Source organism: Sphaerodactylus townsendi, linkage group LG05 (assembly GCF_021028975.2).
Source record: "Sphaerodactylus townsendi isolate TG3544 linkage group LG05, MPM_Stown_v2.3, whole genome shotgun sequence".
In the NCBI taxonomy this organism is placed as follows: Eukaryota; Metazoa; Chordata; class Lepidosauria; order Squamata; family Sphaerodactylidae; genus Sphaerodactylus; species Sphaerodactylus townsendi.
In genome coordinates this window covers 43574813-43597659 of record NC_059429.1, presented here as the reverse complement: position 1 = coordinate 43597659, position 22847 = coordinate 43574813, and the positions used below count along the sequence as shown (strand labels likewise).

The following is a 22847-nucleotide window of genomic DNA, read 5'->3' as shown; positions in this document are numbered from 1 at the left end:
ACTAAAAACTTTTCTTCCTATATTTTTCATAGCCCTATTGTGAAAGAATATGCATTCAACTTTTCGCAAATGTTTAGAAATATGTTCATATTTTTGTACAATAGTAAAATGCTTAGCAGTCATTACTTATGCCCATGTATATGCGAAGTGAAATTTGTTGAAGAGATTGATTTTGCTCCACCAAGATTTTTTCCCACCTCTAACAGGTGGCTAGTGAGGCATTTTGTAAAATGTTGGTCAGAGAAGAGCTTTGCCAGTTTACCTGCTGAATTACAGAATAATTGTCTAAGAATATTGATCCACTCTTTGGTAAGTTTATATGCTTGCTTTTTAAATACAAACCTCTATTAATGTTATTCTACCAGAAAACTGAGATCTGATTTCTGGGTACCAGATCTGTTCGGATTATGAAAATATATCCACACCTAGTTTATCAGTGTGTGTGTGTTCAGTGCCTGGTAGTATAAATCTGACCAGCAAAACCATCATTGCTCGCCCATCCTAACACTGTGATGTTCAAAAATATAATAGGTTGCACACCCACTCATCATGCCTTATCCATTGAAAGGCCTGTGTGTGCCAGTTATTTAGTACACATTTGCTATGTATGAACTTGTTAAAATGGGAAGGAGAACCACGGGTCGGTAGTCACAAGGATACATGCAATGGAGATGTGCCAGGAAGCCACAATTGACTGTAGCTGTGTGGCGTGAATCAACCACATGATTACAAATACATATTTCATGCAACGCGTGATTGGTGTTTGGAATATGCTGCCACAGCAGGTGGTGATGGCCACTAACCTGGATAGCTTTAAAAGGGGCTTCGACTCATTTATGGAGAAGTCGGTCTCTAGCTACCAACCTTGATCCTCCTTGATCTGAGATTGCAAATGCCTTAGCAGACCAGATGCTCGGGAGCAGCAGCAGCAGAAAACCATTGTTTTCACATCCTGCATGTGAGCTCCCAAAGGCATCTGGTGGGTCACTGCGAGTAGCAGAGTGCAGGACTAGATGGACTCTGGTTTGATCCAGCAGGCTCTTTCTTATGTTCCCCTTCATGCTTATGGATATTCAACAGGGCAAATTTATCTGCTGCTTAAAGTGTTACTCCAAACTGAGACCTAAGCATAAATATGCTTTGAATTAAAAGTATAACTCAGTTCATTGACTATCCAGTGGATTAGTATAATTTTATCTTTTGTTGTTATTTGCTTCTTTGCCAGACCTTGAATGTACAATGTTCTGCTAAGTAAAAGAGAGTATAATGGATGGTTTGCTGCTGGTTGGCATGTTTATGAAAGTCTCCTGAGAACATTTAACATAAAATTTGTCCTTAATTAAAGTGGTAGAAGTTAATTGCTTATTACTAAGATTATGGTGCAAAATGTAAGTGCTGAATAGCACAATCTCAGTGTGCTCAGAGTAGATGTGTGTCGCTTTCACTTCCAGAGTCCACAGAACGCAGCCCATCTCCTGATGGAAACCGACCGACTGATTGGTAGCCTTCCCCACGTAAAATGGACTGAAGCAGCTCTTGCCTTAGCATCGAAGCTGCAAGAAGAGTGTGTGGCATTTATGGTGGCGAATTTTCCCCAGCTAATACAGAGTGAGAACTTCTTCACCTTGTTACAGGTAACATAGTCCTGAATAGTATCAATCCAATAACAAATCTTGTCATGAGATTATGTTGTTCCAATGTTAGAGAGGTGGTCTGTAGCTATGGAATGATCTCTTCCATAAAGATAAAAGATCACCTTTTAAATAACTTTTAGGGGGAGCTATTTTGAAAAGACTCTTTTGAAATGTTCAGCAGGCAGTTGGCCTTTTTTAGTTAGTCTATATTGGTGGCTGGTGATGAGTTAGGTTTTTAACTGGTATTTGTATTGTCATAATTTATGTTTATTGGGATTTTTTTCTTGTTGATCAGCTCTGGGCATAGGGGACAGGAACTACAAAGGTTATTAAAACAATGAACATTGTTTTGAGAGGGATAATAATAGAAAGTGAGTATGTTTAATGATTTATTCCTGTACAGAAGCAGTATTGTGAGCTTCTCAAAACACTGGCATACTCAGTGTGTAAAAGAATCACCTGGGCTCTAGAGAACGTGACTGACTCTAGAGCAGATAATTAAATAGTCTATAAACACTTAGAAAGGAATACTGTGATCGCTAAAAGTCAGCATGGCTTTCTCAAAAACAAGTCATGCCAAACTAATCTTACTTTCTTTTTTTTATAGTGACAGGCTTGGTGGATGAAGAGAATTCTGTGAATGTAGCATACCTTGATTTTAGTAAGGCATTTGTCAAGGTGCCCCATGATATTCTTGCAAGCAAGCTAGTAAAATGTGGGCCCCTTCCACATGGGCCATTTAGATTGGTGAGGGGCCGGTAAAAACACTGGTTTGGGGAAGGTGTTTGCACCACTGCCGCTTCTGGAGCACAGCTGCAGTGGCAAATACCCCGCACACTGGAGTTTTCTTGACTCGCTCGTTGAGCGAGTCTTTTGGAAAACCGGCTTCCATTCGGTGCCAAGCAAATGGCACTCGAGATGTTCATGGATTACAATTCCAATCAGCCCCTGCCAGCATGGCCAATTGGCCATGCTGGCAGGGGCTGATGGGAATTGTAGCTCATGAACACCTGGAGTGCCATAGGTTCACCACCACTGGTCTAGAGGGATGGCCTCACCTACTGTGTCCAGTTCTGGGCATAGCAGTTCAATAAGGATATTGACAAACTGGAGCAGGTGCAGAGGAGGCCGACCAAAACAGTACAGTACAAGGTATACTAGAATCCATGCCCTACAAGGAGAGACTTAGGGATCTGGATATGTTTAATCTGGAGAAGAGGAGGTTAAGGGGTGACATGATTACCATGTTTAAATATTTGAAGAGATGTCGTGTTGAAGAGGGAGCAAGCTTGTTGTCTTCTGCTCTAGTGTGTAGGACAAGGAGTAATGGATTCAAGGTACAGGGAAAGAGATTCCACCTAAACATTAGGAATAACTTCCTCACAGTAAGGGGTGTTCAACAGTGGAATACACTGCCTCAGAGTGTGGTGGAGTCTCCTTCTTTGGAGGTTTTTAAAAAGAAGTTGGATGGCCATCTGTCAAGGGTGCTTTGATAGTGTGTTCCTGTGTGGGAGGGGGTTGGACGATGGCCCTTGTGGTCTCTTCCAATTCTTCCAATTCTATGCTCTCAGAACAGATCTCTGTTCCCTCCTCCCCTTCTTGCCACAGCTCCTTGTGTTCTATTCTCTAACCTCTCCTGTGTCGAGGAGCCCTCTGGGATGGTGGAAGGTGTGGCAGAAGAGGCTGCTGCAAAAAGGAAATTGGAGCAAGTTGCTGCCTCCCCCTCTATTAGAATGAAACATTAGAAGAGATGACGTTGAATTTAACATTTTGCATAATGAACACTATGATAAAATTAGAGCAGTGTTTTTAAAGTTATTCCTGTGCAGATGATCAAATGTGTAATATTCAGACCATTGGTGAACGTCATATGCAGGCTGCACAATTCCAGATTCTCCATAGTCTCTAACCACCAACATAATTGGATCTGGTTGCCAGCACTGGGTTGCTGAAGAAGACAGGAAGCAAATCTCCCTGTACTCCTTTAGTGGTGCTATTTATAGGACCTACCAGCTATCTCTTCCTTTCTTAGCTGTTTGCATTTCTCACCATTTATCTTTCTCTCTAGTTCTTATTTTATAGCGTTCCTTTCATATGTTCTCTTTTTTTACTCAAACCTCTCTTCTGCTCTGTTTTTACATTCAGTGCACCCCCCCCCCTTTTCTCTCCTTCCATGTATGCTAACCTCTCAAACCTTTTCCTCATTTTATTCCTTTTTTCCCAATAGTTTTCTCTGGACCCAAAGCCTGGTTTGAGTTGAGGCTTCCCAGAGCATTGCTGCAAACTCTGTTTCAGTTAATAGGGGTGATCTCTGGAAGTTATGTGGATATCCACCCTCATCTCCCTGAATAGTCACAACCAGCAGCCAGATATCAGAGCAAACTTACACATCAAAACTAGGGCTGGCACAGATCAGTAACAGATCAAAACAAAAATAACCAAACTGTGCCCAATGACCATGTGTAAAGATTACTGGATCCCAATTTTACTGATATTCAAACATTCTTCCAGGATTCTTCCACTTGGATTAGTCTTTCTTCCTTACTTGTTTCCAGGAAATCTTTCTTGCCTCCTAAAGTTTACATCTGTGTTGTGATCACTATCAGTAGAGTGGTGGAAGCTGTGGATAGTTTGACAAGAAGGAAGAAGGTCAAACGATTTAGGGATAAGCTGTGAGTGACTTTCTTGGTAGAGATTTTGTTTTACAACAGCATTCATTTCCCTGGTTGATGCTCAAGTTAATGGCTTCTCAAAAGAAATCTGGAGGCAGTGGAAAGATAATTGAAAACTACACCACTGTCCAGGTTTCTCTAGGCTTCACAAATTTAGTGAAAGAAGTAAATGAATGGAGTAGCTGAGACTTTGAGAACCACTGCAAGTCACAGTAGACAGTAGACAGCGGCCAGATGGGCAAGTGGTCCAATTCAATGCAAGCCATTTTGTAAGGGAGAAGGCAAGGGCCCCTCTTGGTCACCAGCATGTTGGATAGATTGCTTTTCAGGTTAGGGCAAATAGTGATGTGTGGAGGAAGAATTTTCATGCAGTCCAGTGGGGCCTGGCCAGAGATACCAAAAATCAGATGTGGATAAATCAGGACTCAGGTATGTTTTGGAGATGCTGATTTTTCAGTGAAGAATTAGTATACATAACTGTTACTAATAAATATCACTCAGAATTATTTGTGATTTTCCAGGGGCATCTGATTCATCACTGATTGTACACTGTCTAAGTAATTTTTTCCAGCATGGAAATGAGAGGAAGGAATGAAAAATATTTTTTGTATGAAAAAGGATATGCCATCAGAATTTTGTTCTGTTCTGTGGTTTTCCTTGCCATTAATAAAGTATGTGTGTGCAGCTATTTAAAAAATCTATTTTTATTTTTTGTTTCCATTGATGATCTCAGGCTCAGGCCATGAGCAGCAAACCTGACCTTCTCGATAGCGTGCTTGAGGCCGTTGAGAAGAGCATTAACACTGAGAACAGTTGCCATCTTCTGGTAGCTATGGATGATTTGTTGAGTTCTGCAAGTGTGAAAGAAATGGTAGGTCTTGCAAAATTTGGACATTCAGTGGCTCGAGTTTGTCTTTGTTTTCAATTTGAAGGATTATTTCTTTTAAAACTTTGTAGAACACCATGTTTGAGGTCCTGTAGAACTGGACCCGTTGACCCAAGCTCCTTCAAGCACAGGATCATCAGAGGATATGTACTACCAACTCATCTTCAACTTTAGTTCTGTGAACTTTTAAAAAAGTTCCCTGGAAAGGTTCCCCATTGGGAATAATGCAGCAAAATAATATCGCCCCACCCCCACCCCGGCAAAAATGGATCTGAATACTGCTAGTGTTGTTTATTGCTACGACCATTATTGTTACATAACCTATTTTGTTATGTCATGATTATCAATGCCTTTGTTATGTGATGTTATGATGTTGAAATGTTGATGTTCTTGTTTTCTATGATGTTATATTAGGATTATTGATGCCTGTGATATTATGATGTTGAAATGTTGATGCTTCTGTTATTATTATCCTTTGTTTAAAATGTTACATTTATTGTAATTTAGAATGTTTTCTTATAATAGTATGTTTATTATTTCATGCTTAGGGATATTATGTTTTTTGATGGTTGTTGCTAATGTGATGATTTTTGGTCATATTATTTGCAGCTGTTGTTCACTGCCCTGAGCCCTTCCCGGAAGGGCGGTATACAAATCCAATCAATCAATCAATCAATTCTAAACCAGTATTTGAACATGAATAACTGGGAATACCAATATTTTTTGGCTTGGGGACTTTTGAATTTCAATAGGAAAACAGGGTGAAGGGAAAAAGTTGAATAGCCTCATCTTCCCATAAAACCATTTCTCCAGTGAGGTACATTCTGGAAGAAGAAAAGAAATCAAGTTGAAAGGGTCATATACCTAATTATTAGGTAATTTTTGAGTCGTAGTAGCAGATTATATGGGCCATTGGGGTGCCTATATAAGATATGTTGTATTATTAAGTCATCATCATATGGTGGTATTTTCCCCATCTGTGGGTCATAATAAAGAAACCGGATATCGATTTAATTTTTTGCCATTGTACACTGAAGACTGAACAAATGCTATAAACATTAAGATACTGGCTTTATACTAGGATTTCTCTTCAACCACAAAATACCTTTAAAATTTTTCCTAATCATGTTTTCTCCTGAAAGGAAATTTGTTTTTTCAATATCTTAATCAACAGAAATTTAAAATATCTTTTAATTGTCCTGGATGATGCATGTTGGCCAGATGGCTGGGTTTATAATCTGGCACAGTGATTTTCTTTTGCATACAAAAACTGCATAAATTACTGGTCCTGTGCTATTGCCACCCATTTCTATTGTTGACTTACTCAGCAAGAGTGATGAAAATTTAATCAGATACATTATTTGCCCCCAGAGGATTTGACCTTGCAGCGACATAGCCAAGAGTAAAAAGCTAGGAAGAGATTCAATTTTTTTTTTTAATGGGGCTTGATGCTTTATGAGCTCCAGCTTTTGTGGGAGTGGCTTGATTCCAAGCTGTGTAAAATTATGGTGCAGGGGCAGTTGGCCCTCACAGACCTCATATACATCCACTCAACAATCATAAAATCTGTGATGACATCATTGATCTAGCTTAGGAGTAAGTAGATTCTGTAACGAATAATGACTGGTTGCTATGACAATGTGGCTCTTTCCAGCTGCTGATTTCTTACTTGAACGCAGGGGTTTACGTGCAAGATACAGGCTCTGCGTGATAAGCTGTGGATCTTCCTGGTTCGGTCTTTTTATGCTGTTCGTCACACAGAGAGCTGGAAGCTGCTGAAGGCAGACGATCAGCAGAAAATACAAGCAGGTAGGCAAGCCATTGGGAGCTTAACGCTTTGCATAACAGCTTTGCCTTTATTTAAGAAATAATGGGAGCCAGTAATTAATGATAGCTGTCACATGTTGATGAACCTTCTGCTCTTGAAAAAGAAATATTATGTAAGAATTATAAACAAGGATAGCCTGCTTTGACAACTCCAAGCATGGAAGCTTGAAGGATTACATAGCTCTTTTGTGTGCATTTATTACTGCAGATATGTGGGAATCATCAGGATTGAAAGGCTGGCTTTTATGTTTCCTCTCTAATGTAAACTGTGGTGGTACAATTAATTTTTTTAAGCACATGTGCACGGGATTCTGTTCTGAGGCCATTGCTGGTTTAATGTATATATCACTTGAGGGGATTTTAGTTCATGTTACATACTATTTCATCTGGCCAAGTAAAAAATTGCATGTATGTTGAATAAATTGTATCTATCGATTTCACCATCGATTTGGTATAGTGATACTGTGTGTACTGCAGAAGAGTCATTAAAGAAGCTGCAGAGAAGCTTTTATAAGCGTAACCAGCACAATTTCAGGTTTAGACGAAAGGGAGTCTTGCTCTAGCCCCTTTGTTTTCAAATGTATGGAATGAAATCTTGCAGATGAGTGATCTGAAAATGGCTCCAGGGCAATGCCTGAACATTTGTGCTGTGGTCATGCAGTTTTTCAGTAAGGGAAACGGAGGATTATATTGAAGACTGTAGCCCTATGCAAAGCTTTTAGGGAGTAAAGCATGGATACCTACGTAACAAGGAGAAAACAGGGTATTTTTCTTGTTCCTTGAGAGCAAACTGTATAAACAAGGCTTTCATTGACATTTGCTAATTATTTCCTTAAAGTGTTCTTTCTTGTTTTCCCGTGTGTCAGTAGCTCAGGGTCAGGTCCAAACTGCAGTTGATTCTGGAGTGTCAGACAAAGCACTGAGCTCTACAGATGTGAGAGAGTCAGTGACACTCTGCCACAAAGTTAGTGTCATTCAATCAGTGAAAGGGGGTGTTTTTTGGTAATTTTTGAAGAACATGTAGCATTCATTTTTGTATTTTAATTGCAGTTCTCAAAGAAATGGAAAAATGTCATTGTGTGTAAAAATGGTAATTTCAGTTTTATCACAAGCTTTTAAAGAACTATTTAGTTTTTAAAACTTAAGTTTAGGGATTACTGGATACTGCTTTGAAAAAAATTATGGAAATAGATGGAAATTTAGAACATCAAAAGTGCCTCCATCCCCCCACCCAAGGCTAGGAGTATCTTCCTATTCTCAAAGATACAGCTTTTAATTTTATCAAAATGTAACGTTTATAGCAATCTAGAAGAATATTCCCTGGGTGCCATTTTCTGGCACTTGCCTTTTCCTACAGAATGGAAATGTATCAAGGAACCCAATAAATAGGACCCTTTTGTGTGTGTGTCTGTGTGCATGTAGGTGACCTTCTTTTACATATGTGTATTTGTAAAATAACCAATTCAGTTTAATAATTAACAGATATAATACTTTATATCATTCTTTGCAGCAGCTTTCATACCCATTAAAGAATATTTTGACACACATATATTCCTCTGATGTCGGCATCTGTCTAGAGTAGGTTACATAAGCAGGCACACTGCAGAGGCCTCATTATGATATACACATCTGGGAGTATTATCCAAGCAGGCTTTATTTAGAAAGTTTGTATAGGATACACTTCATTGGCTGCCTAGAAAAGGCTTCCATGATAATGTCTGCATAACTAAAACAGATTTTTGCCTTTAATTATACTTTTGCTTGTCAGACAAGCTTTCAGATCTGCAGATTTTCAGATATGTCATCTAGCTGCGAAGAATGGGGAGTGGTTTCTAAAGTCACAAATGCCATGTGTCACATTTGGTAATGCAATAAACTCTGTTATAATGGCTAACAAGCTAACTTGCCTATATTGGATAAGAACAGAAGAATAAGAATACCTCTTGATCAAAATTATATAGATAACAATAGAAATTATCCCAAATATTGTCATTCCAACTTCAGTGTTTCATTCCTCTACTCTCTGTCTGTTCTTGGTAACTTAAGATGGACCTTCTTTTATTTGGTTAGAGTGCTAGCCTAACTATTGTAAAGAGGTGGGCTGTCCCTATGGTGGGTCCTTGTCTCCATCCCTTCTCCAGGGGCATACCTGCCTATGGGGACATGGGATAACCCATGTCCCCGGCGCACATAGACCTGAGCGCTGGCGCCAGCTCCAGGCAGTAGACCTGGACGCCAGCACAAGCTCCAGGCAGTAGATCTGGGCTCTGGGCGGTAGACTTGGGCACCTGTGGGGGACGGGGGCGGAAAATTCAGATTTTGTCTCCAGGCTCCATTTTTCCTAGATAAGCCTCTTCCCTTCCTTTTCTGTGTTAGTATTTATTTTCTGAACGAAAATATGCTTTTTTCTGTACAGCTGCTTTTGACAAAGGTGATGACAGAAGACCTGCCAAAAAGCCAGTGTTCACTAGTTCTCAGGTAAAAAAAATGTTCTTACAGTTGCAAGCCAATTCAAAACCTGGTAAGCAGGCTATCTTTCTGTTGCACTATTCTTTTCCAAAGTAGTATCTACTCATTTGTAACTTGTATCTACTAATGTTCTCCTGGTTAATAATGCAGCCACTGGTGTAATTGTAGCTGAGCCAGTGTCCATCGGTGGATATATATATTTTGTAGTGTAGCAAAAGTCAACACTAAAACGAGAATGTTTGGAGCAGTCAGAATTTGCACGGATATTCAGAATGCACATGTCTGTGATGGAGGCCCACATAAAAGCCTCTAGTATAGGTTTTCAGGCAAATGGTATGCTTCTTATATAATGGATTTTTCAGTTGACTTGAGCAATTGCATGCACAGCCTGGTCATTAACACCTATTGAGAGATTCTCTTGTAGGAGATCTAGAATATAATGTGTGTACATGCCCATAAAAGAATGTACCAAACAATGATTAATCAAATGTTCAGGAAATTAGCATGAGGCCTAGTATTTGACTCAAAATATATGTAAATGATACTAAAATTAAGAGCTAGAAAAATACTGAACATGGTAAGTGTGTGTGATAAGTCTGGGCGTGTCTTTCAAGAATCAATGTGAACCACCTTGAATATTATATTTGTGTAGATACAGTACACCCTCCTATAGCATTTCTGTCATTTCTGTCTGAACCATTCAGTCTCTGGGGTGATGGACAGGTTGATCTCTTCTTTCTACAGAAGACAACCATCCATGGAAAAGTAAAGAACATACACAGGAAATAAACTTGCTGCGTGCCCTCAGTGATATTGAGAATCAAGCCTGTTCATGTCTTCCTAACTCTGACTGTTCATGTGCAGAACTTCTTATTGGGGGGTTCTGTTCTTGGTCATACTAGAATGAAACAGAATGTTTTTTTCTGAACATCAGAAAGAGAGATACGGTAATGAAGAAAAATTCATGCTGCTCTGAATAAATACCTAAATGTCCAGAACAGCCTAAATAGAAACCTAAATGTCCAGTAATCTTGCTACTAGGGTTTTTCTTTCTTTTTTTTTTTTTGGGGGGGGGGGGATTGGTTATTGGATATTTTTGCTGCATTGTCACATTTTCTTCTCCAGTTGAACAGGTGCATTTCTGACCCTTTTGTAATCAAATCTACTTCTTGGGAAGCCGTCCGAAAGAAGAACTGTTGGGGCAGTTCTTCCACTAATCAGGATAAAATGAAATCCGATGGATTAGGAGCATCTGGACACACATCAGCTACCAACAGGAGCAGCACTAATAAGGCTTTGAAACATGACGATTTAAAGGGGAAAGAGGGTAAAAAAACAGGTTGCAAGATTACAAAAGAGTCCAAGATGGGGGAGAAAATGCCATCGCCAAAGGCTAGAGCTGTTATAAAGCCAAAAACAGAAAGTAATGGAAACATTAAGGGTGAAGGTATGCTTTCAAAACAAGATTCTGAGCGCTCTTTACCTGCGGGTGGCCACAAAAATACAGGAAGTGGAAAAGCCATGAAAAATCAAGAAAGTAAAACTGCAGGTGCCCGACCAAAAACACATCCTGGAAACTCAAGTGTACAGATTAAAGCAAAACCTTTGAAAAAAGCCACAGGAAAGGAATCTCCTTCTCTTCTTACGGGTACGGGAACTCTAAGCAAATCAGACAATTCTAGCACAGATCTACAGATGTCCATTGAACAACTAGATGAACGCAAGGAGGAAAAGTTACCAGATGAAGGCAAAAAGCACCCAGGTAATAATGATGAAAGACTCATTTCAAACTAACCACAAAGACTGTTGCTGCAAAATATTCTAAAAAAATTTTTGGAGACAAGTGGATTGTTTTTTAAAATTCTTTTTTTTTGGTTAAAATAATATTATTTTTATCTGAAGGACAGATTATTTTTATCTGAAGTACAGATAAGAACATAAATATAAGATGATCCCTTCTGGGTCAGACCAGTGGTCCATCTAGTCTAGCATCCTACTTCACACAGTGGCCCTGGAGGGGCATAGCAGCACAGGCATTCACCAGATGAAAAAGATTAAAGTTGACTAGGATATACTCAGTTCTTGGCCCTTTGAGATGTATGTCTTTTACAAATATTATTGCTATTAGCCAACTATACCTTCAAACAGCTAAGCTGGTATTGAAACTTACATTTTAAATATACATATATTAAGGGAAGGGGAGGGAGGAAGGGGTGGCGTGCAATGGAGGGGCCCCGGCATCTGGACATGGCCCACCCACCCTAGTGGAGGGAGAAGGGGGGAGGAAGGGGGGGTGGCATGCAAATGGAGGGGGGGAGTAAGGGGTGGCATGCAAGGGAGGGGTTAGGGAATCTGGACATGGCCCACCTACCCTAGTGGAGGGAGAGGGAGAGGAGGAAGGGGGAGGGGTGGCATGCAAGGGAGGGGTTAGGGAATCTGAACATGGCCCACCCACCCTAGTGGAGGGAGAGGAGGAAGGGGGAGGGGTGGCATGCAAGGGAAGGGAAGTGAGGGAGGGGAATATTATTGTACTTTCTGCATATGTGTAGACATAATATAATTTTATTTAGTTTAATAATGTTGGAGGCTCATACAAAAATAACCACTAATCAGAAGTTCTTTTTGTATACTGATGGGAAGTATGCTGAAAACTCAAGTGAATTTGAATATTCAAGGCTCATATTTGGAACAGAAAAAATGGGGGGGGGGCTGTTTAGTACTTTCAGCAGATGCTCATTATCAAGTCTTGTCTTACTGTCTAATTTTATTTTTATTTTATTGTACAGCTTTGAAAACAAAGTCTGCTTTGAAGATGACTAATGGAGCCCCTGCTAAAAAACATGTGAATGATCTTGAGGCTAATATTTCAATAAACAGGTCTGTTGGAAATCAGGATACTTATACTGCCTAACCTGGGATTGGAGTTGCTTACTAAAAATACAGCTTGTGCAGCCAGCATGCTTTAAAGCCATTTTTCTGTTCAAAACCTGTATTCTGGGTTATGTTGAAAGAGAAACATATCTGTTTGATGTCACCCAGACTCCACAAGCTCCATCACAAGTTGCAGTTCCCCAAGTTGTTAGTGAACTGAAAAAGGGATCTTTGTGCTGTGGTTCAGATGAGTTAAGGTGTTTCTCCCACTTCTAATGTTGTCTCCTGTTGTACTGTCAAGCTGCTTCTGACTTATGATGACCCTATGAAATAATGGCCCTTCAAACATCCTGTTGTTCACAACCTTGCTCAGGTTTGCAAACTGAGGACTGTGACTTCCTGGATTGAACCAATCCATCTCATGTTGGGTCTTCCTCTTTCCCTCTTGCTTGCTGCCGCTAACTTTTCCTAACTTTATTGTCTTTTCTAGGGAGCCTTGTCTTCTCAGAATGTGACCAAAGTATGATAGCCTCAGTTCAGTCATTTTAGCTTCTAGGGAAAGCGCATGCTTGATTTGATCTAGAACCCACTGATTTGTTGACTTGGCAACACTTGCTTCCAGCTCATTTAAAATGAATCAACTTTCTTTCAGTTTTCTTCATTGTCCAACTTTCACCCCATACATAATCCATACTATAGTATGAATTACCTTGATCTTGGTCACATCCTTATGCTTTAGAGTCTTTTCTAGCTCCTTCGGAACTGCTCTTCCCAGTCTCAATCTCCTTCTGTTTTTTTTTTTTGCTTGCAGTCTTCCTTTTGATTGATGATGGAGCCAAGGATAGAAATTTTTCATATAATTTTAATGTTTTAAAATAATTTCCTCATCAGCAACCTTAAAAGTTGTATAATTTTCCAGTAGTCACTACTTTTGTCATCTTGATGTTCAACTTCTCCATGGCTCCTTCCGCATACGCAAAATAATGCATTTTCAAACCACTTTCACAACTGTTTGCAAGTGGATTTTGCTATTCTGCACAGCTTCAAAGAGCACTGAAAGCAGTTTGAAAGTGCATTGTTCTGCATGTGCAGAATGAGCCCATAGTACAAAGCAAATTAGAGGAGCCAGATTTAAAAAGGATGAGGGGATTCACAGTGGCCACAAATAAGGGTTTACTAGTAAACTGAAATTTGTAAATAATGGTTTTTATATCGGTGCCTTTTAAACATATCCTTGGAAACTTCATTTTAAAACTGTAAAAACAAATCGTTCTAAACTTTCAGTAATGCTGCAATAGAATGCAGTAGATGAGAGATGAGGTTTGTTTCTTGATGTACTGTTACATTATGTTGCCTTAAGTTTTTTAAATGGTTTGTTGTCTTGCTTTTCATGTGGAAATGCTAACATTTAATCCTCTTCTTAAAACTGTAAAAATAAGAAGCGTGTCCTTTTTCAGTGTTATGAAGAAATCTATTGGAAAAGGTAGCAGTGAGCACATACCACAAGCAGTTTTGAAGAAAAAGCGAAAAGAAGCTGGCTGTTCTACTGTTCAACAAAAGACTAACAATGCTAATGCTAGTAAAAACCAAGGTAAATTTAGAATGATACAAATTAAGCCATACTGTGAAAGTAATACAGGTTACTTGCAAAACATGGTTTCGAACTTTTAAGGACTGTATCTTGTCCCCATTTGTTCCTTTTGCCCTTTCAGGAGCAGATCCCCTTTTGCTTACTCTTAAAAGTAACAGATGCATCAGTACTAAATGTAGATGTTAACCAAGTTCTCTCTTAACCTTCACTTGCAAGCTCATGTCAGACTGTGGTTTCAAATTCTGTTCTGTAAGGGAGCTATAATATAATATTTCTTCATAATATAATATTTTCTAAAACTTCTGTTCATTTAGAGAAGTTTTATTTTTTAATGAACTTTGGTGGATCAGAGGCCCCTGCCACACGGGCCAGTAAATGGCGGCTAACCACGGTATAAAAACCGTGTTGGGGGTGGACTTTGAACTGATCCCGCTCCTAATACAAGTCCACTCTGCGTTTCCCTTCCTCTCTGCTGTGTAGCTTCCGAGGGGCACAGGGACGGCAGCATGGCTGTGGAGGTCCATGCCTGCCAGGCTTCATAGCTAAGCAGCAGAGGGAAGTGGGGGGGAGTGCCTCTGTACAAAGGCGGCCACCCTGGCCAACACACTCACTGACCAAGGGACGCCCAGCCATGCGAAGGGCTGGGGCTATGACACGTTCATTTATCCCGCCTGCAACACACTTTACATTTGCTGCGCAGAAAGGGCCAGATTGATTGCATGAATTTTAAGGATTTGGGGAGGTGGTTTTCCAATGTTTATACTTCTAATAAATAGCCAAGGCTTTCATTCACAGAATGTACAGAATGTATTGCCTTTATTGTGGCACCCCTTGAAACTTAGAATCCTTGAACATACCCGTAAAAGACCATCTTTGAGGCTGCCCAGAAGAAAAACTATTATTTCTATTTTCATAATCCATTGCTAAATTCTGCATTCACTATTTAGAGTAAGTGATAGGGATAAACTATACTACTGTAGTATACATGGAAATGTATGATATTGAGATATGCAAAAAAGAAAAATTCGACTAAATATTGGAAGTTCAAACACTTTTTTTTAAATGGTTGAGAGAGCTGTAGCTTTTGATTGAACATTGGAGGGAAAGGGGGGTGAGGAGTTCTAGTTACAGACCCCTATCTAGTCTATCCTTGGGGATTGCTATAATTTCCACAACTACATAAGATTCACCCTTATGCCCCCTATGCATTTGTAAATAATTTAATCATGTTTCCTCATTGACTGTCTCTTTCTTTCCAGATAGTCCAAGCTTTTGGTAACTAATGGTGTGGCAATAATTGTTGAAATAATAGGATTTGAACTTAATCTTTTCTGGCCATGTTTCAACAAGGATAATTGTATTCTGACAATGTAACAACATTTGTATTGCTCTGAGGGACAAAACATGAGTCATTAACAGAGCCAGGAACCTGGAAGCTATTTCCTGTTGGTTTAATAGCATCTGGGAAGTCAACTGATTGATTTGAAAATTACTGGCATTCTAATAATTCACCTTTCGTCCTTACAAGCTAAAACATTTGAGATTTTTAAAATACATTCTTACTTGGTTGGATCTTTTGGGGAGGTTTTTTTTAAAAAAAAGAAAATTGATATCTAAGTAAGTAAATGAAATTTGAGAACGAAGCCACTAAAAATATTCATTGCAGTACAATAAATACACTGTTATAATACTGCTGTGTTTGTATGATGATACTGAACATAAGGTGAATTTCTGCCAGTAGACATGCTTATGTGTTGACCCAGTGGTCACTGATTATTAATTCACTCTCCTGAGTAGTTGCATGTCACGCTGAATGATTGTAGATCAATATTCACAGTGTTGAAGACCCCCTATGCATTTATAATCCTGTCAGTTTTACACATGTGTAAAAATACTAGACTTGTTGTATATGGTTCTTTGCTACTTTGGATGCATCATAATTTTAAGATTTTTGTTTCTTTAGGACCACAGGGAGATTCACCAAATCCATTGAAGCTTGGACTTTCTCCAAAACAAAATGAAGAAAAAGATATGGCACAACTTTTGACAAACTCAGACAAGCAATGTTTGTCAAAGAAAAAATCTAAATCAGCACAAACTGCATCAGCTAATGCTACTGCAAAAATAATAGTAGTGACATCAAAAAACCAGACCCATTCCAAGAAGAATGAAATAGTGAATAATAAAGACCAAAAACAGAAAGTGGTTGCTGGGCAATCAGTATTAAAGCTGCAGTCTGTAAGCCAGAAGCATCCCAAAAGTGAGTCACCTGTTCACAAGAACATTCATGGAGAAAGGCAAAAAAGTTCAAGTCAAAAACTTGAGCACTCTGCCACTTTGGGAGGTCAACTGCACAATAGCAACAAATCCAGCCCAGGGAAGAAAAATAATAGTGAAGTATGTACAGTAGAAGTAAATAAAAATGACACACCTGAATTAGAAAAAGGACATTTGGAGTCCCCTTATGTCACAAAGAGGAATGTGCCAAGGGAACATGAAAAGGAAGAACAGTATATTTGTAAGGATGATAAATCTCCAGTGATTAAAAATAATGAAGAATGTAACACTATTGATTTGTGCTGTATCGAAAAGCATAAGAATACTTTGTGTGAGAACGATAGCGAGAATTTTACCACCTCGGTTTCAAAAGAGGAAATACTAAGATGCAAAAAGGTTCTTGGTTCCCACAATCCTTTGAAACATTCAGGAGAAAATAAGAACCAAGGAAAATCAACTGATTATAAATATAAAAGTACCTCAGAAACTGAAATTGCTGTTAATGATAATTCATCACACAACTTATCTGAAGCAGCCAATGACAGCTCTAATTCTGAACATGAAGAAAATAAGTCTTCTAAAGCCTGTGTGGTTGGATCCGAAAGTGCCGATGAATTCTCTGACAAGTCCGCTTTGACCGAATCACGGTCTGCTACAGTAGAATCCGACATCGCTTCAAAATCTTTCCCAGTACACATCACAGAAAAATGCTCATCGAAAGACACAGATACCACCGAAACACCAGAGAGCCATGAAAACTCAGAAGCTCCTTTTACAGATCATTGGAACTTGAGTTCCAATGATCCAAAAGAAAGCCCTGAATCTGACACTGGCAGTGCAACAACATCATCAGACGATATAAAGCCAAGATCAGAAGACTATGATGCTGGCGGATCTCAGGATGATGAAGGATCAAATGAAAGAGGGATTTCAAAATGCAGCACTATGTTATGCCACGATTTTCTTGGAAGAAGCAGCAGTGATACCAGTACACCTGAAGAACTAAAAATCTATGATACTAGTTTAAGAATTGAAGTAAAAATGAAAAAGGAGAACTCTGATCTCTTCCGGGTTATTTCAACAAGTGATGACGAGATCCCTAGAAGAAAGACTGAAACATGGTCACATCAAGACGAGAGGAAAAGTGGCCCCAAGGGGAATACTAATTTTGCGACTGTACAGTTTCCTCAAGAAGGAGATCAGGCGTCCTCTTCAGCAGATGAAACAGAAGATGAAAAATCTGAAAATGAAAATGTTGTAGAAAACCTGCCTTCATCAGAGCTTCCTGTTCAGCAGTTCCATGGAATAGTGAATCTGGCTTTTGAAGATGCAGCAGAAAATGATATTGAAAGTCAAGAGTTTTCTGCAACTAAGAACTTTAAACGGTCTGTGTTACTTTCAGTGGATGAATGTGAAGAACTGGGATCTGATGATGGCGGAGAAGCCCATGCGTGTTCTGTGGATGCTGGAACACCCTCTGATGTGTTTGATGGTGTTTCCCATGAACACCAAGGAAAAACGTATTATTCAAGATATTCATTAGAAATAGAAGATGGATTTCTGGAAGAACATAATAAGGGAACTGAGAGCTGTTCTGTAGGTCCTCAAGACAGTGAGCAAAAAGCAAAGGATAACCTGAGTACTTCAGCCACAGAAGAAAAGTATTCAGAAGAAAAGTATTCAAAGAATGTAGGAAACGGCTATCCTCTCACTGAAGACAACAATGAAAATGGCAAGAATGAAGAGAATAATGAACTTCAGTGCAATAAACTTATTGACAGTGACCCAAAATCTCAAGGAAGGCCTTGTCACTTGGATCTTCATCAGAGAGATAATACCGAGTTGCAAAAGAGCAGCTCCACAAAACCTGTAGATTCCTGTAAAAATCAGTCACTGATTCAGAAAAGTCACATGAAAGAAAGTGAGCCAGCATCTACTGAATACTCTAACTCTGCTTTATCTGCAGGTAACGTACAGAAATAAAAGCATTACGTCCCTCAAGATAATAAGTATTTGTGGAATCTTACCTTTATAGCTGGGGTTGAATCCTTAACTCTAGTAAATGTCTTATAAATTTTATCCAAATCATTATAGAATTAATTGCTAGTCTTTTGTATATGTATAAAGTTATCTAGCATATTCTTGGCCTTTGAGAATATGTATAACTTGCTGTCTGGAAGGCAGTTGGAAGTATTTATCCTGGGCAAAAGTAAGAGTGCAGTTCCCTGTTTTCAAATTTTTTGTCCAATAGGACATTGGCAATATCACCAGTTAATAGAAGGTTGGATAAACATTTTGTTCAACAGCCTATATGATTCGTATATAGATGAAAGCGGGATGTGCAATAAGTGCATTAATATTCGTAAAAGTCCTCTGCATTGTTTACCTTAAGAGCTATATTCGTTATTGTTGCAGTTTGTTTCTGTTTTGCACAGAACTGCAGACCTGTCCTTCCGCTGCTTGATTTCGGTAGAACTTTGACCATTGGCTTCAGTTGGGAGCTGGTCTGCACCCTGAGACACTTTCCAGAATTAATGCAGTTCTAAATTTTGCCAGTTAAAAAGTTCATTTTTTAAAAAAAGAGAGAGAGAAATTAGACTTCAAAAAAAATTAAATATATTTAAACTTCTGCTTGCTTCACATGGTTAGCTGATTACTTGTCTAGTTGTTTTGTGTATCTTCATTAAAGCAGGAATTCCACATAGTATGCCCTGCCCTCAATACTAAATGCATCAGCAGAATCTTTCAAACTTCTTTGCATTCAAGAATTCTGAAAGAGTGGTTTGTGTTCAGAAGAACCATGCAAACTGATGACTTTTCAAGCTGTAACTCTTTTTGTTTGCTTGTCCTTGCTTGCAGCTGCCCTTTGCATGTGCAATATTTTAAATATAAGCCTTTGAATAAACCATTTTGTTTTTCCTCACTTGGAACCGACTTGGCTTAAGTCACTGTTTTAGTGATCATGTCCTTTTGTTTTGTTCCTTTTGTTCCTTCCCCACTCTGCTCCTTCCTACTTTAAGTTCTAATTTTAGTGACTTAGAAATCCATGTGCATTAAATGTTGGTTTACATAACTTGTCATTTTCTGTATCAGAAATTTTTTCTAATTACGGAGGTTTGTTGTCAATTGCCAGTGGTGATTGCGGCTTTTACTTAATTTATAAACCGTACTTTGTTTCTTTTATTTTTTTTTAAATACTTATAAAACAAAAAGAATGGCTTGGTTTTTGTGAACTTTGTATACCGTTTCCATTCCTCCCTACCTCTTACCTCGTTGGATTGGTCTTGCTGCACTGAGTTAAGTATGCTGTACAAAAGCCCTGCGGAAGGGGAAAAACCTGTGCAATTTTTACAATGTGTAGTATTATGAATTATTTCAGGAGACATAGATGATTGTGACAGATTGACACAAACCTGCATGTATGAGCATCGGCCTCCAAAAACCCTTTCTCCAATATATGAGATGGATGTTGGAGAAGCTTTTGAGCAGAGGATGGAGTCGGAAGTGAGCATTCTTGATGTGGATTTTGAAGATCAGCAGTTTGCAGAACAGGACTGGACTCTTCTCAGGCAATTGTTATCGGATCAGGAGACAAACCTGGACATCAAAAACTCTGTCCCAGAAGACCTTAACTTAGCACAATATCTCATCAACCAGACACTATTTCTGGCACGAGACAGTTCACAACCTCAGGGTAAAGCACAGATTGACACTTTCAGTAGATGGACTGAACTGATATCTCCACTGGATGATTCTTCAGCAAGTATCACAGTGGCAAGTTTTTCCTCTGAAGATTGTTCTTCCCCTCAAGGGGAATGGACAATTCTTGAACTAGAAACCCATCACTGAGGTGATTAATCGCTTGAGACAGGACTTCTTCCACCCCTCTTCTTCCCCCTATACCTCTGCAGATTAATATTTGATGCAATATTTCCATACAATAATAAATATTGCATCAGTCAAGAATAGTCAGTCCTTGACACTGAAATGATCTTTCCATTAAGTGACCCATTTCTAACTAAGATTTAACTGCAGGCAAAATAAACTTTTGGGAATTTGTGGATGTTTTCTAGAAACTATTTTTGAGCATGTCTTTTCTTTAGATTCCTTTCCTAGGAAAACTAGATGACCGAAGGAAAAAAAGGCTTTGTTTAATCTTTCTCTTGTTATTTGCCATTTGCTCTTGTTCCTGGATGCTCAAGAAATTAAAATATGAATGCAGAATAAGTAGTGCTGTCCATTTTCCTCCATCGCTATCCATATAGTGACTTTGTGACTTCTTCCAAGATACAAGATTCACAGTGTTTGTGTCAAAGATGTGTGCCAACGGTACTTTAAATACTAGAAATGTGTTTGCATTTGCAGAAAAGGTTTTGATGCGACTGTTTTTGAACTGATTTATAAAGAGCAGCATGATTGGTTCATTTTTGCCAGATTGATTTTGTATCTTTTTTTGAAAATTCAATAAATTTCTAAATTTGTTTCTTTAAATCTAAGCCTGCACAGATATTGCTGAATGGGATACATACTGTTTCTTTTGTAGGAAGAAATAAATCATTATAATGTTAAATTTAAAAAATACTTTGCAAATGATTTATCAGAAAGTGTATACAGTGTTTCACAGGATGTTTAAAGTAGAGATAACAACTTGGCAGAATTGGTATGTTAGTATTTTCCTCCAGTAATCACCTGAAACTGAGGCCTGTAACCATATCTTGATTCCTAAGAACGTCTTCAGTCAACATTTCCCACACAGCAGTGTAGTTCCGTTTCTGAAGAGTGAGTTTTATTCAGTTTGAATGCCATGGCCTCTTTTGGATATCTCACCCAGCTTGTTATCTCAGGGTAGTGAGGGACTGGCAAAGATGTAGGTGCAGCGCAAATGATTGAACTTTAAGGGGAAATATTTCCTTCAACAAAAGTACATCCATGATGACAGTGTGCTGACCCTCTGTAGACTGTCATGTTTGACAATCATGCATGCAGCTATTTCCCCTAGTCCAGGGGTAGGGAACCTGCGGCTCTCCAGATGTTCAGGAACTACAATTCCCATCAGCCTCTGTCAGCATGGCCAATTGGCCATGCTGGTAGGGGCTGATGGGAATTGTAGTTCCTGAACATCTGGAGAGGTGCAGGTTCCCTACCCCTGCCCTAGTCACATATTAACATCGACATGCATTGGTATGCTTTTTTCCTGCAAAAAAAAAAAGTATTATGCTTGAAACAAAGTCACTTTAGCATGTTGTCAAAGGTTACCCTCTTAATATGCATCCTGTTTCTTCATGACACTGAGGAAAGAAGTTGAAGACAATCTTGGATTTCCTTTAATTGCTCAAGGAAAGATAATGTGTTCCTACAAATTGCTGCTCTCCCACTTTGTTAGTACAGTTTATCTTTGTATTGCCCTAAAAGTACAGTTTTTACAGGATTCAAGATGCTATTCTTACCTCCCTTCCCATCTGTAAGAGATGCATACAGATATTAGTGAAGTAATGTTCCATTTTCTTTAGCAGTAGTACTGGGCTTCAGGACCATGATACACAGACATGTGTTGTGAATGTTTTTTACAGAGAGTCAGGTGCAGGTCACCCAGCAAGCTTCCATGGTAGAGTGGGGATTCAAAGCTGGGTCTTCCAGATATTAATCTGATACTTTAACCATTGTACCACACTGTGTCTCAGTTTAAACTTATATTGGGTCTAGATTGGAGAAACCCAAATGTCTAGTCAACTACAAAGTTTACTTGGTAGGTCTAGGATTACAGCCATATTAACTTGCTTAAGAACACTAGCTGGGGAGTAAGCACTATTGAATAGACCTGCTTAGGATTTCTCTCATCCTCAGCCAAACCCAGGCCTAATTCTCAGAGGCAATAAATCTTTCTCGAAACCATATCAGAAATTTGGGGTTCACATTATTGTATAATTTCCCTATACAAAAAAAAATCATCTGAATGAAACCTAGCTGTCATGGTAAAGGGTTTAGTGTTGCCTACTTTCTAACATGGCTTTCCAATGTGTATGATTTCTTTTTTCCATGAGGAGACTGTTCAGTCATGTGAGATCCTTGGAGAATAAAGTGGAACAATAGAGATCTAGCTCTTTAGTGAAAAGTAGACCCTATTTATTTTGTGTATAATGATTTTTTTGTTTTGTGCAATGAGAGATTTTAATATGAAATAAAGGAAAGAAGCATGTAAGCTGCTTTTTTTTCTTTCTATGTCATTTTTATCCTGTGTTTGCAAAAAGCATTTCTCCAGTACTGGACACCAGTTAGATTTCAGTGAGTGAGAAACAAATCCAGTGAGCTCTGTGTGACTCAAATGTAAAGTAAAAACATGAAATTCTGAGACTAACAGGATACAACTAGATGGCCTCAGCCTAGGGACAATATTGTGGCTTCAGTGCACAAGCACTACGTTATGGGGATACAGATACTACAAGGTAACTTATTATGGCATAATTTGCAGATTTGGTGTGATGGTCACTGATGACCTTGGGCCAGTCACCATTCTCTCAGAACACTCTCAGCTCATGTGGAGCCAGGCAATGGTGAACCATCTCTGAACAGAGGGCACATGCACGCGCCACACACATATGCACTGGTGAGGCAAAGAGCTT

General features: G+C 39.0%; 1 protein-coding gene across 1 annotated transcript in view; it reads left to right on the top strand.

Moving 5' to 3' along the window:
- The window catches only part of BTBD8 (BTB domain containing 8), a 63865-nt gene extending 43059 nt beyond the window's left edge, over positions 1-20806 (top strand). Inside the window, exons 9-18 of the mRNA XM_048497365.1 lie at positions 207-309; positions 1452-1634; positions 5040-5177; positions 6872-7001; positions 9436-9497; positions 10614-11250; positions 12275-12365; positions 13817-13950; positions 15914-18193; positions 19607-20806. Coding sequence (XP_048353322.1) covers positions 207-309; positions 1452-1634; positions 5040-5177; positions 6872-7001; positions 9436-9497; positions 10614-11250; positions 12275-12365; positions 13817-13950; positions 15914-18193; positions 19607-20076 — 4228 coding nt within the window. The 3' untranslated portion in view covers positions 20077-20806. The remainder of the gene's footprint in view (positions 1-206; positions 310-1451; positions 1635-5039; positions 5178-6871; positions 7002-9435; positions 9498-10613; positions 11251-12274; positions 12366-13816; positions 13951-15913; positions 18194-19606) is intronic.
- The last annotated feature ends 2041 nt before the right edge of the window (positions 20807-22847 follow it).